General features: G+C 34.8%; 1 protein-coding gene across 1 annotated transcript in view; it reads left to right on the top strand.

The window, feature by feature from the left end:
- The window catches only part of LOC123542014 (phosphatidylinositol phosphatase PTPRQ-like), a 33,835-nt gene that overhangs the window by 11,584 nt on the left and 5,306 nt on the right, over positions 1 to 16,945 (top strand). Inside the window, exons 11-24 of the mRNA XM_045327806.2 lie at positions 331 to 495; positions 1,266 to 1,439; positions 1,727 to 1,861; positions 2,524 to 2,622; positions 3,401 to 3,564; positions 4,044 to 4,218; positions 5,252 to 5,475; positions 9,351 to 9,473; positions 10,155 to 10,302; positions 10,955 to 11,068; positions 11,713 to 11,910; positions 12,500 to 12,592; positions 13,213 to 13,405; positions 16,545 to 16,695. Of these exons, the coding sequence (XP_045183741.2) occupies positions 331 to 495; positions 1,266 to 1,439; positions 1,727 to 1,861; positions 2,524 to 2,622; positions 3,401 to 3,564; positions 4,044 to 4,218; positions 5,252 to 5,475; positions 9,351 to 9,473; positions 10,155 to 10,302; positions 10,955 to 11,068; positions 11,713 to 11,910; positions 12,500 to 12,592; positions 13,213 to 13,405; positions 16,545 to 16,695 (2,156 nt within the window). The remainder of the gene's footprint in view (positions 1 to 330; positions 496 to 1,265; positions 1,440 to 1,726; positions 1,862 to 2,523; positions 2,623 to 3,400; positions 3,565 to 4,043; positions 4,219 to 5,251; positions 5,476 to 9,350; positions 9,474 to 10,154; positions 10,303 to 10,954; positions 11,069 to 11,712; positions 11,911 to 12,499; positions 12,593 to 13,212; positions 13,406 to 16,544; positions 16,696 to 16,945) is intronic.

The following is a 16,945-nucleotide window of genomic DNA, read 5'->3' as shown; positions in this document are numbered from 1 at the left end:
GTAAGGATCTACCATGTGTGGCTGTGTAAAATAGAAAATGGAGAAAACCACGGGTCGCCCAAATGAATATTTTATAGCTTCGGTTTGTTTGAGCTTGTTCGTAGATGGTAGCGGAAATGCAAGTTCATGCCAACATACCAACACTTGGCTTTCCGTGCCAGCCGGGAGATGTCAAAACTGCACATAGAGACAATACATAAACGAACAGGAATTGCAGATTTCATCAAGTTGTCTTTTTTTTTTACTTCTTTTTAGTGCAACCGGGCAGCACTGAGAACAATGAATATTAGGCAATTCGGCTTATTTTATGATATATGCTCTGAATTTCAGCGCGATGTGTTGAAGGATGTGACCTACAATCTTCGAATGAATCATATAATTATGAATCCTACCTCCGTATTATACCTCTACAAAACGATACCTTCCTCGTCACGTGGCAGCATTACAAACAATTAATTGACAGCGCATCGTTTAACTACGTCATCAGAGTTCTAGGTGAATATGACCTTGATATTACTATGTATTGTCATTTATCTTTGAAGTAATGATCATATGTTGATAACAAAATATGAATTAATATAATAAACGTAAATCATTAAGATGATGATGATTTCATAACTATAGATGCTAAAATACCGAATATTCCAATACGACCCGATTTATTTCCCTTTTTAAACAAAGAAGGTTAAATCCGTATATTATCATGTAATTATTACCCCATACCATACTACAGTAAATCAAGGGGTCTCCGTTGCCAAGTGGTGCAGGTCGCTGAATTCAAATCACTTGCCGATGTGGGTTAGAGTCCCGCTCTTATTGAGAATTCTGCATGTTTTGAAGCCATCTATCTGGCTTAGTTCTAACTAGGTGACAGCCCGTGATGAAATAATGCCCCAGAGGTGTACCTTTTGTCTTTCTTTACCATGAAGAGCTAAAACGTGGCTATCTGACCTATATTTGTGTCCGTGTGACATAAACCCCCTCCACCCTAACACACACACACCAAATAAGTCAGAAAGCCGCTGGAAAAGAAAACCACAACAAAATAGGCATTTATTTGGCGAATATCTTCAAAGATGTAGATATTAATCTTTGATAACATGTGAGAATCGAAATAATATGGCTCATATAGAGATTTGTTCTTGAATAAAATAATTGTTTGTCGTTCTGATGCGTATCACTATATGACCCGGATTTTTCCGCTGTGCTATTATTCCTTGGAAAGGAATCAAAATAAATAATGATGGTCCAAAATATTTTTGCAGGAGAGCCTTTCCTGAACCATTTGTCAACATATTTGATTTCTGCCGGGGAACGTTACACATTATTACGTAATCTGAGTAAGGACAAGACATACACAATCAATCTGCAAGTGTTCAGTACAAACCATGGAGGTCAGCCTCTGTCGTCACAGTATCTACTTGTTATGCCGATTGAAGGTATATATATAATTTTATAAAGATCATATCGATATGTATTGTTTTAAAGGTTTGCGACATTCTAAGTCAGGTTGATCAGTTAAACGACATACAATGATCTTGAGCCGCCGAAAGAGAGAGCCATTGTGACTTTTTGTCTGTCCAACTTACTGACACAGCCCTGTAACTGCACTTTTTTCAATCAGAAACGTAGAGTTTAACGGACAAATCTAAAGAAAGTAATGTTTGTCGTTGAAAGATAGCTCATATCTTTTTTTTAGTTGATAAGATAAACACTTTCTTTACAGAAATTGACCATGGCCAATCGGAAGTGGTGGATACAGAATCTATGATCAACTTTCCTTGGCAGGCAACTAGTATTGACTTGATTACAAACTTAACAGATGACAATGGAACTTTATCCAGGAACATGAATGACTCTTGTATGTTTGTATACATTGTAAACCATTAAAGGAAATTTGAAAAATAACCCTTAGGCCAGGAGCTCTAATCCTGTATGTTTAACTCTAAAATTACATTTGATTAATTCCTAGTAATTTAAAGTATTTGTCTATCAAAAACTTAGTTGTAAGTCCTCAAAGAGTGTACACAAGGATATATTTGCAATAAATAATATTGCTAGCGGTTCTTAGAGTCGTAGTTGACAATGGTCGACTTTCATAAAATGTAGTTTATATAAAGATGCTGAGTTTTATTCATTTGGAAAAGAAAACGACAGTAAATCAAACTGTTAAAGTGCACGCAGTCACCATAAAATATTATACGTTTGTACATACAAGTTGTCGGCCAATTTAAGATTAATCAGCAAAAAAGATGCTTTCTTGTCAGTTCATTAGGTAAGTACAATATCAAGAGACAGACTATTCCGAACATATCGCTTTTTTACATTTCCGTTTCCGAAATGTGGGGTTTAGTTTTAAGTAGCAAATGATAGTAATAATAGTGTTCAGGAGGTATCGTAATGGAATCAACATATGCTTCGTGAAAATTATGATTATTATTCATAATTGCACAGTTGATTAGCTGAACCATCATATTTAAGACACATGCAATTCTAAAAAAAATCACGTTGTTTTCTATACAGATGATGTTCAAGAAATACGAGAAGCTAACTTTACGCTGATTTCAAAACTCTACGTGGAAGAAAGTTGGGATATTGAGAACACTTCGTCTACGGCGACAGGTATTATTTACTATTGACAGGGACTAAGAAATTCTTCCGTTACTGTGAAAATTCTGCTAAATAGTGTTGTACTAGCAATCTATTGGAAAATTATATTGAATACACTTTGTTGCATATAAATAAAACAAAGATGGACACATATATTTGTAACACGGGTGTCTCAGTGACTGAATGGTTGAGTCATTCACCCTCACGCTTCTGGGCTCGAAACCTTGTTTGATGTATAGAATCTTTGTATGTGAGGAAGCCATCCAGCTGACTTACAAAAGGTCACTTGTTCTACCCAAGTGCTCGTCGGTAATGAAATAATGCCCGATGGACCATCTGGGATCTCTCTCCACCGTCAAAAGCTGGGAAAACCTCGTTAATAATAAATAATTATCAAGGACAAGTTAAAGCTGTTTAGAAAGGTCGTAATAATCATGCTTACATCACAAAAACTTGTATCACAAATATTTTTGTTTGAGTTTAACATAACATTGACAAAATTAAAGGTCATATTTGATTGGTATTGAATTACTATTGCTTGCATTTAATGCAGAAAAAGTAAGGTGAAAGCATATCTTAAACAAAATACAAACGGACTGTTCACCAGAAAAAAATAAAGTAATAAAATAATGAAAGCAAGAATGTCTCTAGTTGGTTTTTCACACAGTAGTACCACATTTGTACTTAATTCAACTTATGAGTTCCTTTTGTAAATAATGGTTCGATATTTTTACTGTTAAGATGTTTTAAAGAAAACATGTATATGTATAACATATTCTGTCATTTTCAGTTCCTAGAGTATATACGATTGATGACGTCAGCGTTCGGGAGGATATGACGCTAGATATAACGTGTTTTGCGGAAGGAGATCCTTATCCAATGATATCTATGCTAAATATATCTTCCAATCAGACGTTTGGAGAGGAGGAATCTGATAATAACCAAACAGTGTCTGTATGTCTATGTTTCTAGTAACCGAACTCTTTGGGAAATAATCTTCAGCTCAAATACATCCGAAATATTTATGTCTGTATTAAATGCAACATAATCAAACAGATAACTTATTATAAAAAATTTATTTGAAAAAAAAAGAAGACTTATTTTCTTCTGTTGTACTGACATACATGTAATATGCAATAATGTTTCACTTTTATTATTCTATAACAGTCATTCTGCTTTATATAGTTTTTATTTCTATGAAATATTTTCATTTAAAATATCAAACGAAGAAACTAGTTTGACAAAAATGCTTGAAGGTATTAAGCTAAAACTTTGTATCTCAAATTCCGAGGGTCTAGCGTTTTACTACGGGATATCCGTCATTCGACTTAAAATTATGTGTTTTCGGGACGGGATTGGTGATAGCTGCAATTTATAGATAAGCGAGTTCGAATTATCGTGTTTCGACCTGATCACTTTTCTGATTATTTCAGGTGACTGAACCGAAGTATGTCGGATGTAGCAGCTTAGTAAATGGCCGCGCATTCATTGGTGTAAGAAGATTCATTAGCATTAAAAATGTTACATACTGGAACAGTGGACAGTACGCATGCGCATCAGAGAATTTTGTAGGAACAAATATGACTGTATTTGAGATAAGCGTAAAGCGTGAGTTATTTAGAATCAAGATTTGTATTATAACTTTATAACCTTTAGCCTGCTGTTGGCAAGTGGATCAGCCTTTGAGACCAGTGCAGACCAAGATCAGCCTGCACGTCCATGCATCGTTGAATACCCCTTCAAGTGATAAATGGTACTGCCCAAATTGAATGACGGACCAGTCCATTTCAGAAATTTAGCAGGCTGAAGGTTAAATGACAGATGACAATATGTAAAAGGTACCAGAAAAGAGGAAAAATTCAGAGCATTTATAGAATCACCATTCGCAGGGAAGGAACAGAATACCTTGTTGCGAGTGACAGTTGCTGTTTAAAATGAGACCTTGCAAAAATTATATATAGTTGTTTTCAATAACGGTGTGCACTTAATTAAGACGAAACGTAGATCATGTATCTAAAGAACATTTGGGGAGGTGTGGCGGCAATACATTTCATAGAGTGGTCCGATGCGCAGTCCTTTTGGGTTTAAAGCTTATCTACAACCCTTTTCGATTTCAGCTAATCCAATGTAAAAGTACCCCATTTTATGTATATTGGCTTAATCTGGATTAATGGATATAGTAAATGTTCAACTTATACTCAAGTTCAGTTTATCCAGAGTTCCAACTAGACCTTTCTAACGTAAACGTAATTATGAAACGGAATACTGAATCCTTAAAATTTTAGGCTAATTTGTGGTCTATGGGAGACAATTTCATCAAATAGTAATGCAGTAGTATATCCCTTAGACCATTATTTGCAAATAACATTTACGGATTCAGTAATCCGTTTCCGATTTACGTTTACGTTAGAAAGGTCTAATAACTGCTTACCATTAACCTAGATTTATTAATTTCAGTGTGCTATATATTAATTTTGTTGTTGTATTATTCACTTTTAAAGTTCAGATAATTCAAATATTCAGAAACCTAATTCAGACTGTTGCAAAATGTGTTTAAAAAGAGTTTTGATCGTTAGTTATTTATCTATTTTGCGCCTGAATTTTCAGGTACTCGAAATGACGTTTTGTTTGTTACTTTTAGCAAAACCTCCAGACATAGTTAAAAATTTATACGCCATTCATCTGACTCCATTTGAGATCGTTGTTGGATGGCAGTCACCAAAGGACAAGGGAAGTGAACACCCTGGTCAGGTTATTGGTTATCATGTTACGGTGTTGGACGAATATAATGTGGTGCTTAAGGAGAGTAATGTAACAGATACGTTTCTCACAGTACAGAACATGGTACCTAGCACAAAGTATGGCGTAAGTATAAAGAGCAATTTATTACGTTTCTCACTGTACAGAACATGGTACCTAGCACAAAGTATGGTGTAAGTATAAAGAGCAATTTATTACGTTTCTCACAGTACAGAACATGGTACCTATCACAGAATATGGCGTAAGTATAAAGAGCAATGTAGTAGTACGTTTCTCACTGTACAGAACATGGTACCTAGCACAAAGTATGACGTAAGTATAAAGAGCTATTTATCAAATACGTTTCTCACAGTACAAATCATGGTACCTAGCAGAAAATATGGCGTAAGTATAAAGAGCAATGTAGTAGTACGTTTCTCACTGTACAGAACATGGTACCTAGCACAAAGTATGGCGTAAGTATAAAGAGCAATTTATTACGTTTCTCACTGTACAGAACATGGTACCTAGCACAAAGTATGGTGTAAGTATAAAGAGCAATTTATTACGTTTCTCACAGTACAGAACATGGTACCTATCACAGAATATGGCGTAAGTATAAAGAGCAATGTAGTAGTACATTTCCCACTGTACAGAACATGGTACCTAGCACAAAGTATGACGTAAGTATAAAGAGCTATTTATCAAATACGTTTCTCACAGTACAAATCATGGTACCTAGCAGAAAATATGACGTAAGTATAAAGAGCTATTTATCAGATACGTTTCTCACAATAGAGAACATGGTACCTAGCACAAAATATGGCGTAAGTATAAATAGAAATTTAATAGTTGCGTTGCTTACAGTACAGAATATGGTACCTAGCACAAAGTATGGCGAAAATAAAAAGAGCAATTTATCAGATACGTTTCTCACGGTACAGAATATGGTACCTAGCACAGAATATGGCGTAAGTAAAAAGAGCAATGTATTAGGTACGTTTTCCACAGTACAAAACATGGTACCTAGCACAAAGTGTGGTGTAAGTATAAAGATTTGTCAGATACGTTTCTCACAGTACAGAACATGGTACCTGCCACAGAATATGGCGTAAGTATAAAGAGCAATGTAGTAGTACGTTTCTCACTGTACAGAACATGGTACCTAGCACAAAGTATGGTGTAAGTATAAAGAGCAATTTATTACGTTTCTCACAGTACAGAACATGGTACCTATCACAGAATATGGCGTAAGTATAAAGAGCAATGTAGTAGTACGTTTCTCACTGTACAGAACATGGTACCTAGCACAAAGTATGGTGTAAGTATAAAGAGCAATTTATTACGTTTCTCACAGTACAGAACATGGTACCTATCACAGAATATGGCGTAAGTATAAAGAGCAATGTAGTAGTACGTTTCTCACTGTACAGAACATGGTACCTAGCACAAAGTATGACGTAAGTATAAAGAGCTATTTATCAAATACATTTCTCACAGTACAAATCATAGTACCTAGCAGAAAATATGGCGTAAGTATAAAGAGCTATTTATCAGATACGTTTCTCACAATAGAGAACATGGTACCTAGCACAAAGTATGGCGTAAGTATAAATAGAAATTTAACAATTGCGTTGCTTACAGTACAGAATATGGTACCTAGCACAAAGTATGGCGTAAGTATAAAGAGCAATTTATCAGATACGTTTCTCACGGTACAGAATATGGTACCTAGCACAGAATTTGGCGTAAGTATAAAGAGCAATGTATTAGGTACGTTTCTCACAGTGGTACCTAGCACAAAGTATGGCGTAAGTATAAAGAGCAATTTATCAAATACGTTTCTCACAGTACAGAACATGGTTCCTAGCACAAAGTATGGCGTAAGTATAAACGCAATTTATCAGATTTGTTTCTCACAGTACAGAACATGGTACCTAGCACAAGGTATGGCGTAAGTGTAAAGATCAGTTTATCAGGTTCGTTTCTCACAGTACAGAACATGCTACCTAGCACAAAGTATGGCGTAAGTATAAAGAGCAATTTATTAAATACGTTTCACACAGTACAAAACATGGTACCTAGAACAAAGTATGGCGTAAGTATAAAGAGCAATTTATTACGTTTCTAACAGTACAGAATATGGTACCTATCACAGAATATGGCGTAAGTATAAAGAGCAATGTAGTAGTACGTTTCTCACTGTACAGAACATGGTACCTAGCACAAAGTATGGCGTAAGTATAAAGAGCAGTTTATCAGATTCGTTTCTTACAGTACAGAACATGGTACCTAGCAAAAAGTATGGCGTAAGTGTAAAGAGCAATTTATCAAATACGTTTCTCACAGTACAGAACATGGTACCTAGCACAAAGTATGGTGTAAGTATAAAGAGCAATTTATCAGATTCGTTTCTTACAGTACAGAACATGGTACCTAGCACAAAGTATGGCGTAAGTATAAAGAGCAATTTATCAAATACGTGTCACACAGTACAGAACATGGTACCTAGCACAAAGTATGGCGTAAGTATAAAGAGCTATTTATTACGTTCAACACAGTACATAACATGGTACCTAGCACAAAGTATGGCGTAAGTATAAAGAGCAATTTATCAAATACGTTTCTCACAATACAAAACATGGTACCTAGCACAAAGTATGGCGTAAGTAGAAAGAGCAATTTATCAAATACGTTTCACACAGTACAGAACATGGTACCTAGCACAAAGTATTGCGTAAGTATAAAGAGCAATTTATCAAATACGTTTATCACAATACAAAACATGGTACCTAGCACAAAGTATGGCGTAAGTATAAAGAGCTATTTATTACGTTTCACACAGCACAGAACATGGTACCTAGCACAAAGTATGGCGTAAGTATAAAGTGCAATTTATCAAATACGTTTCTCACAGTACAGAACATGCTGCCTAGCACAAAGTATGGCGTAAGTGTAAAGAGCAATTTATCAAATACGTTTCTCACAGTACAGAACATGCTACCTAGCACAAAGTATGACGTAAGTGTAAAGAGCAGTTTATCTGATACGTTTCTTACAGTACAGAACATGGTACCTAGCAATTAGTATGACGTAAGTGTAAAGAGCAGTTTATCAGATACGTTTCTTACAGTACAGAACATGCTACCTAGCACAAAGTATGACGTAAGTGTAAAGAGCAATTTATCTGATACGTTTCCTACAGTACAGAACATGGTACCTAGCAAAAAGTATGGCGTAAGTGTAAAGAGCAGTTTATCAGATTCGTTTCTCACAGTACAGAACATGCTGCCTAGCACAAAGTATGGCGTAAGTATAAAGAGCAATTTATCAGATTCGTTTCTCACAGTACAGAACATGCTACCTAGCACAAAGTATGGCGTAGTATAAAGAGCAATTTATCAAATACGTTTCTCACAATACAGAACATGGTACCTAGCACAAAGTATGGCGTAAGTATAAAGAGCAATTTATCAAATACGTTTCTCACAGTACAGAACATGGTACCTAGCACAAAGTATGGCGTAAGTATAAAGAGCAATTTATCAAATACGTTTCTCACAGAACAGAACATGGTACCTAGCACAAAGTATGACGTAAGTATAAAGAGCATTTTATCAGGTACGTTTCTCACAGTACAAAACATGGTACCTAGCATAAAGTATTGCGTAAGTGGAAAGAGCAATTTATCAGTTCCGTTTCTCACAGTACAAAGCATGGTACCTAGCACAAAACATGGCGTAAATATAAAGAATCCATCAAGTAACTGACCGTATATTGTCGCAATGATATAAATGTGGATAAGGTTAAATGTTGGTTGTAACGAAATGCAATCAGAAATATTTTGTAAAATAAAACGAATAAAATCTATTGATAATGATAACATTTCGAGTTACTTTATTGATTATATTCATTGAATTCTATTCGTGGGTTATCGGTGACATTTTGGTTAAGACACACGCTTCAATATAAGTTTGAAATTTACACATACATGTTTTCAGATTAAAGTTGCGGCATATAACAAATACGAAGAGGGGGATAGTCAAGTTATACATGTTCAAACACAAGACATACCAAAGTTGGGACCACCCCAAAGTATATCTATGACAACCTTAAATAGTACGGTAAGTTATTTATTGACTTATGTAGGTAGTTTGTTATTGTCCCATATGGTGTCAGTGTTATGGCGTAAGAGCGTTGCCCGCAGTTCTGTTAAAATCTTTAAAAAGACGGACTATTATTTATTTTATGCATAAAACAGATTGATTGTTCAGATTGAGCACCAGATCGTGAACACTAATGGGAAGTAACTTAGTGGCAACTATGCATAAATGTAAACAATTGTATTTTCCCTTGAGCTACTTAATACAGGTAGGCAGTGTACAATTTTATATCCGTGTAATTCTTTCGAAATGAGTTTTCACTCATATGCCCCTTCAAATAAAATATGGCATCATAATTTGTTACGTACGATTTGACTTGGAAGAATATTGTGAATCTTTGTTATTGTATATTTTTTACAACCGCAACATCCAATAGTTCAATATTAATCAAATCACATAAATTAACATGTCCTACCTGTTTTTGTTTCTGTAACTGTTGCACTTTTGTGTTGTCGAAACTTCATTCTATATATATAGTGATGAAAAAAATTATAAGTAGATCGTAGAGATTCCCCTTACGTGTTACATGTAACAGTTAATTGTCTTTCGGACCAATCAAGTCTTATATTTACAAAAAGGAATAGTTAAGACAGTGGCCGAGTATCGTTTCAAAACATGTTTTGAAAATAACCTTTATTTCAGACGATACAAGTATCATGGTTACCACCCAAAGAAGTGTTTGAACGGCGAGTTCACCTGCGAGCATTTCTGTTTCATTACCGAGAAGTTGGTAGTGAAGATATTGAGGAAATGCAACTTGACAAGATGTTTACCAATGTGTCAATAATAGGTTTGTTTAGATCAGGTTAAATGGCTAGTTTCCACCTTTAGATACTAGACGAAGACAATGTAGGGGCCCATCCGGGTATTAAACTTAGGCGGGTGCCTTGGTAGATCCATCGGCTTGCAGTAAGCCAGTTGGGTGAATTTCTGACATGACGATCCAAGTAAGGCTCACACTCACATTTTGTGGGCAAATAAATCGAAATCAGCAACGATAACCACCCGGTCATAGCGGTCCCTCAGAGTATAGTCTTAGCATTCGAAAAATATATAATTTTTCATTATGAGGTCAACTTAAGTATTACGCATCACAGGAAATAATCTATATTTTTCTTACTTTATATACTAGAAATATGTATAAATTCTCCTAACTCATTAGTTAATCAATCCACATTATCGTTACTTGAAATAGATTGATTATCCTTGAATAAATCTAAATGTATATATTCTTTATATTGATATGTAAGAGAAGAGATATGACGTTTGAAAAAAGTTTTCTGAAGTTTGCGTTTGGTGTTTTGTGAATTGAATTGTTATTATATATAACCAATATTGTTTAGTTACATATAATATACTGCGTATTACTCTTTGTGAGCTATTTATTATAAAATAAGTGTTATCATGTGAGTAGATAAATTGCTCAGTTATATGAATTTTAGGTCTTAAACCGGACAGAAAATACGAAGCTCAAGTGCTAGCGATGTCCGAAGATGCACAAATTTCGCAAACAATGTGGATACAGGGCAACACTTCAAGAGAATCATATATGAACGGTATGTTGAAACCAGTTTCTTGAACAAGCATTAACACATTGATTAATAGATCAAATCATATAGACATGAGACGTGTGAAAATTATCATATTCGGTATATAAAGCGTCCCACCTGCTACATCTTTTTACTAAACTGTCAGCTCATTGACTCATGTTGCGTTCAATGCTGTTTTGGAAATCTACTTTGACTTTATTCCTACTATGAGCCTACTATGTAAATGCGTGGCTCTGGGGCTGTGCTGTTGTTGGTGCTCTGTGCTTCCGGGAAATCTACCCTTACCTATTATCCTTTATATTTTGTTTGCAGTTTTATAGATATGTGCACAGCCGTTCATATAGCATGGTCTTGATCATACTCAGGACCTTAAAGTTTATCGAAAGACTGGAGCAAAACTGTTTAAGTAATTCTTTTTTTGTATGAACTTTAAACATTTTTGCTCTGAACCCTAGACATGAACTTTAAACATGTAGACGAATACTTCGAATATACACCACAAATTTGTTCTTGCTAAAACCATTTTGCAGTGTTCAGTTTAAAAGCATTCGAGTATTTTTCTTCCAACTAGAATTTGTTTGAATAATACCCTCACAGTGATACTTCAAAATGATCTATAATTATACTAACTCTTTATTTTTTACACACAGAGAGTGTGCCGCCTCCACCACCTAACAACGTGTTCCTCAATCTAATACATGGCAACATCATCGTGTCATGGATGCCGCCATTTCCTGATGAAAATATCCTCGTTCGTGGTTACACTATTGACGTGTTCTACAACAACACAAAGCTACAAACAATGGAAGTGGAGCACAAAGAAAGCAGCGTAATAATATACGACGTCGGTAAGACGTACCATTCTTACATTTTTGGTGAAGAATGAAGTTTACTTAAGTTTGTTTTGGATTTGATTCTTTAGTTAATTGATCACACACATTCTTACCTAATTAGCTGCAAACACCTTATAGGAATTTAAGATCGACGGACTATTCTGGCCATTGGAAGATTTTTAATCTCTCTTTCATGTAAACTTTAAAAGAATATTGATCTTTCGCAATCTGACAGAAAGCTTGTACAAAACAAAAGGAAATGAAATGATTAAAACATCAAGAAGCTAAACCCAAAACAGCCTACGAGGCAATGGAGCACTCCTGTTAATATTATCTTAACCTTAAAAGGGATTGAAAGGTGAGTTGTTAGGCATAGGCGGGATGGGCTTAAAGAGCTTGATATTTAAGATTTTGGTAAACGGGGTTAAAAAATTAAATACGCTTACTAATAAAGATACTTGTAGCTATATGTAAGTTTTGTTAATTACTACTGAACATGCTTTAACTTGCAGGCGTTACGGAATATCTATAATATTCTTTTGATACATATAAGTTGCTGCCACATTTCTTTCCATTTTGGATTACTTCTATTTTCTTTCTACAGAAATGGGTATTTTATACAGGATATCAGTCAGGGCAGCAAACAGAGCTGGTAAAAGTATAGATCAGTGGGAGGAGTTAAAAGTACCAGTAGAATGTAAATATATTTCATTTCAACCTTGTTAAATTTTTAACCGGTTAATGTATTGTCATCCATGGTTAAATACTGCATTTGATAAGAATTCATTTCATACACATACGAAGAGTTGGAAACACAAAGGGGTGTAAATTATAATAGATATGAGTATATTAAATAAGTAGGATATCTAATCATAACAGACATGAATTTATGATAATAAAATATATGTACATATTGAATAAGACAGATGTTTTAATCACAACAGATATGAATAGATATGAATATTTCAAATAAGAAGGATATCTCATCATAACAGATATGAATATTTCAAATAAGAAGGATATCTCATCATAACAGATATGAATATATTGAATAAGAAGAATATCTCATCATAACAGATATGAATTTATTGAATAAGAAGAATATCTCAATATATTGAATAAGAAGAATATCTCATCATAACAGTTATGAATATATTGAATAAGAAGAATATCTCATCATAACAGTTATGAATATATAAGTCATGAGCGATATGATTATATTAAAAGAGTAGGTATTTTTATTATAACAGATATGAATATAGTAAATAAAAAGGATATTTAAATCTAGTATCAAGTCACTAAATCGACCCTATTCAGATGTGACACAAGAGTCTGTCCAGAATTTTCAAGGCATAGCTTTATCATCAACACAACTTGAGTTAACGTGGGAACCTCCAGAGTCAGGCGCATATTCAAGGTTCGTTCTGTCTTACACACTGGCTGGTGATCTCAAGCCCGAATTGCCTGGTGGAGGGAACCTACCTGCAAGCTCCAGCAGTTACATTGTAAGGTGAGTAATTGTCGACAGATGCATTTTAATTCGAGACTTTAAAGTACTCTCAGTTCTTTATAGTTTTGCTTTTATAACATACCGGATGACAGTTATTATATCAACATCTGTACGTAGCGTGTTGGAACTGTAATCATTTATCCTAAAAGCCTTTCACAATGAACTTACTTGGTGTTCGTTAATGTTGTTTAGTCTTTTTCATGAATATTATTTAAATGCCCTTTTGTATTTATGTAGAATTGTACGTTTCAGATTAAAGGTTTTTGTAAGAAAATAAGACACTCTTAAGAGCAATAATGGTCAAATTCCTTCCAAAACAAAACAACAGTTATCTTCTTACGCAAAGTTTTCTTAATATTCATTCACTCTCATCTTGACTTAAACCTAACTGGAATTATGATAAGTAAGTTTTGCCATCGAGATTCTTAATGTGGATAATTATAAATTTTCCTGTATATATGTAGCAATATTCCCATTTGCATCAGTTTGATCATGGGAAGTAATGAAATATACATCATTCCCATGACGCTTCGACCAGTTTAACAACACTCTGTTATATGAAAATGTATTTAATAAGCTCAATGATTTCGTAAAGACAAGACAACATAACAATACAAGGTACTGGGAGGTTTTTACTGCTGCCACACGGCACTTCAAGACGGATCTTACGATAGTTAATAGAAATGTATAGAAAATCACTTTTAGGCAAAGAACGAGTCCCAGCAAAATAATTGCGAGGCAATGTAATGTCCAACTACTCAACTACATTTTTAGCTCACCTGTCGCATAATGACAAGGTGAGCTTTTGTGATCACCCTTCGTCAATCGTCCGTCGTCAGTCCGTCCGTCTGTGCGTCCGTCAACGATTTCTTGTCCGCACGATAATGGTTTCATTTATGACATTATTTTAACCACACTTGCCCAAAACTTGTATCACCATAAGATCTTGGTTCCTTTCTTGAACTGGCAAGATCCCAGTATGGGTTCCAGAGTTATGGCCCCTGAAAGGGCCAAAATTAGCTATTTTGATCTTGTCTGCACAATAGCAGCTTTATTTATGATTTGATTTTTACCAAACTTGCACACAACTTGTATCACTATAAGATCTTGGTTCCTTTCTTGAAATAGCCAAATTCCAATATGGTTTCCAGAGTTATGGCCCCTGAAAGGGCCAGAATTAACTATTTTGACCTTGTCTGCACAATAGCAGCTTCATGTATGATTTTATTTTAACCAAGCTTGCACACAACTTGTATCACCATAAGATCTTGGTTCCTTTATTGAACTTGCCAGATTCCAATATGGGTTCCAGAGTTATGGCCCCTCAAAGGGCCAAAATTAGCTGTTTTGACCTTGTCTGCACAGTAGCAGCTTCATTTATGATTTGATTTTAACCAACTTGCACACAACCTGTATCACCATAAGATCTCGATTCCTTTTTATACGCCCGAAGGGACGTATTATGTTATCGCCTCGGTGTCCGTCTGTCTGTCTGTTGGTTAGCAATATCCCCTCCGCTCTGTAACTCTTGAACCCCTTGAAGGATTTCAAAGAAACCTGACACAAATGTTCACCTCATCAAAACGACGTGCAGAGCGCATGTATGGGATGGCTCACTTCAAGGTCAAGGTCACAGTTAGGGGACAAAGGTCATATTACTTTGTTTTGTGTGTATACTGCTCTGCATTTGCGTTGCATTACAGTTCTCTTGTTTTTATTTAACAGATCCTTCTTTTGTTCACTTACAATAATTTTCTTTTTAATTACTTCCCTTTTATGTTACTATAAATAGCTTATTTAGTAACTTTTTTATTATTGACCGTAGGGAAAACCGAGACCACCTTTCTGTGGTACAACATGGATGGTACCTCCAATTTTTAGGGGTATTTTGACATATCTGTACCTTGTAAGATTTTTTTTCTTTTTGGTTAAATTTCTTCCCTTTGTTGTTCCTGTCCTTTAGACTTAGATATTTTTTTCTGAGGACTAACCTTCTTGTTTTGAACTCTAACTAACATGTATCTTGGTAACCTAGATCATTGATAAATCTAGAAACTTTATGAGCAATATATGCTATACTGAATTTTCCTCATCAGTTAACACTGATAAGACCGTGGGATTAACAAATGTCGTGTCAACTTATTTGTGCTGATTCGAAGTAACGGGGAATTTCAAAGCATTCTTAATTGGAAATAAATAACCATCCCTTCCGTCGTTAACTTTTAACCGGCTTCATATTGCTAAATGCCACATATGGTATTAAATCTTCGTGTGATCTTTACGCTGTCTGAAATGAATCCGTTGAAAAAAAAACACAGTTTAACAAATGTCTAAAATAAACTTTTTAGGTTTTAAGAAATTAACAATTACAATTTTTTTGTACACGCACAAAACCTCAGTTCACTTCATTCGTTAATTTTGTTATCTATATATAGGTTTCAAACGGAATCTGCAATCAGTTTGGTTGAATAGCCGTTTTATGCATCCAAAGGATCTTCTTATATTTTTCATTAACTTACACAACAACTGTCTTTCAGTGCTGTTTGGCGGCATTTTCAGTACATCTTACATATTCAGATATGTACAGTCTGGTATAAGACTGTTGATTAAAGTTGAAATAAATTTTTCACAGTTAAAGATAGTTTCAACATCACTTCAGGGGTATTTGGGTTATGCTGCAGTCATAACTACTTTAGATCTGCACAATCATGTATAAGACGGTTGATTAAATTTGAATTAAAATGTTTCACAGTTAAAGACTGTTTCAACATTTCTTAAGGGTATTCGGGTTATGCTGGAGTCATTTCTACTTCAGATCTGTACAATCATGTATAAGACGGTCGATTAAATTTAAATAAAAATGTTTCACGGTTAAAGATTGCTTCAACATCACTTCTTGGTATTTGGGTTATGCTGCAGTCATAACTACTTTAGACCTGTACAATCATGTATAAGACTGTTGATTAAGTTTAAATTAAAATGTTTCACAGTTAAAGATTGTATTCACTTTTCTTGAGGGTTTACAGGTTATGTTGCTTCAGATCTATATCTGTAGACTTTCATTTATTTTAAAGTTTATACATTCTTTAATCACATACGTTTATTTAGCTGAGCGAGTTTATGTATATTTTATTTTCAGATCTTTACAACCGTACACAGGATATTTGTTTAATATTACACCATTCCTGAAGGACATACGTGGTGTCACAGCCAACACTTCTGTCGTAACGTTAACAGACAAACCATCGGCACCTCCCACAAACATTACTCTTACTGTTCTCAACTCTACCGTACGTAAGCAATTTCATACTAAATTATTTCCGACAACCTTCATATGTTACTTCCATAGACAAAAACGTTTTCAGGAAATGTTTAGATGCTTTTAAGACAGACACACACTAATAACAGAAATTGCTTTAGGCCATGCCGCCATCATTTACATAATCATATGAGAGAAAATTTCAGATGCACTCATTAGGTTATAAAACCGCTCAGGGAACACATTTATATTTATTTTGCCCCGTTGTGTCGACCAAACTG

This window comes from Mercenaria mercenaria, chromosome 19 (assembly GCF_021730395.1).
Source record: "Mercenaria mercenaria strain notata chromosome 19, MADL_Memer_1, whole genome shotgun sequence".
Lineage (NCBI taxonomy): Eukaryota > Metazoa > Mollusca > Bivalvia > Venerida > Veneridae > Mercenaria > Mercenaria mercenaria.
This window is presented reverse-complemented; position numbering and strand designations above follow the sequence as displayed.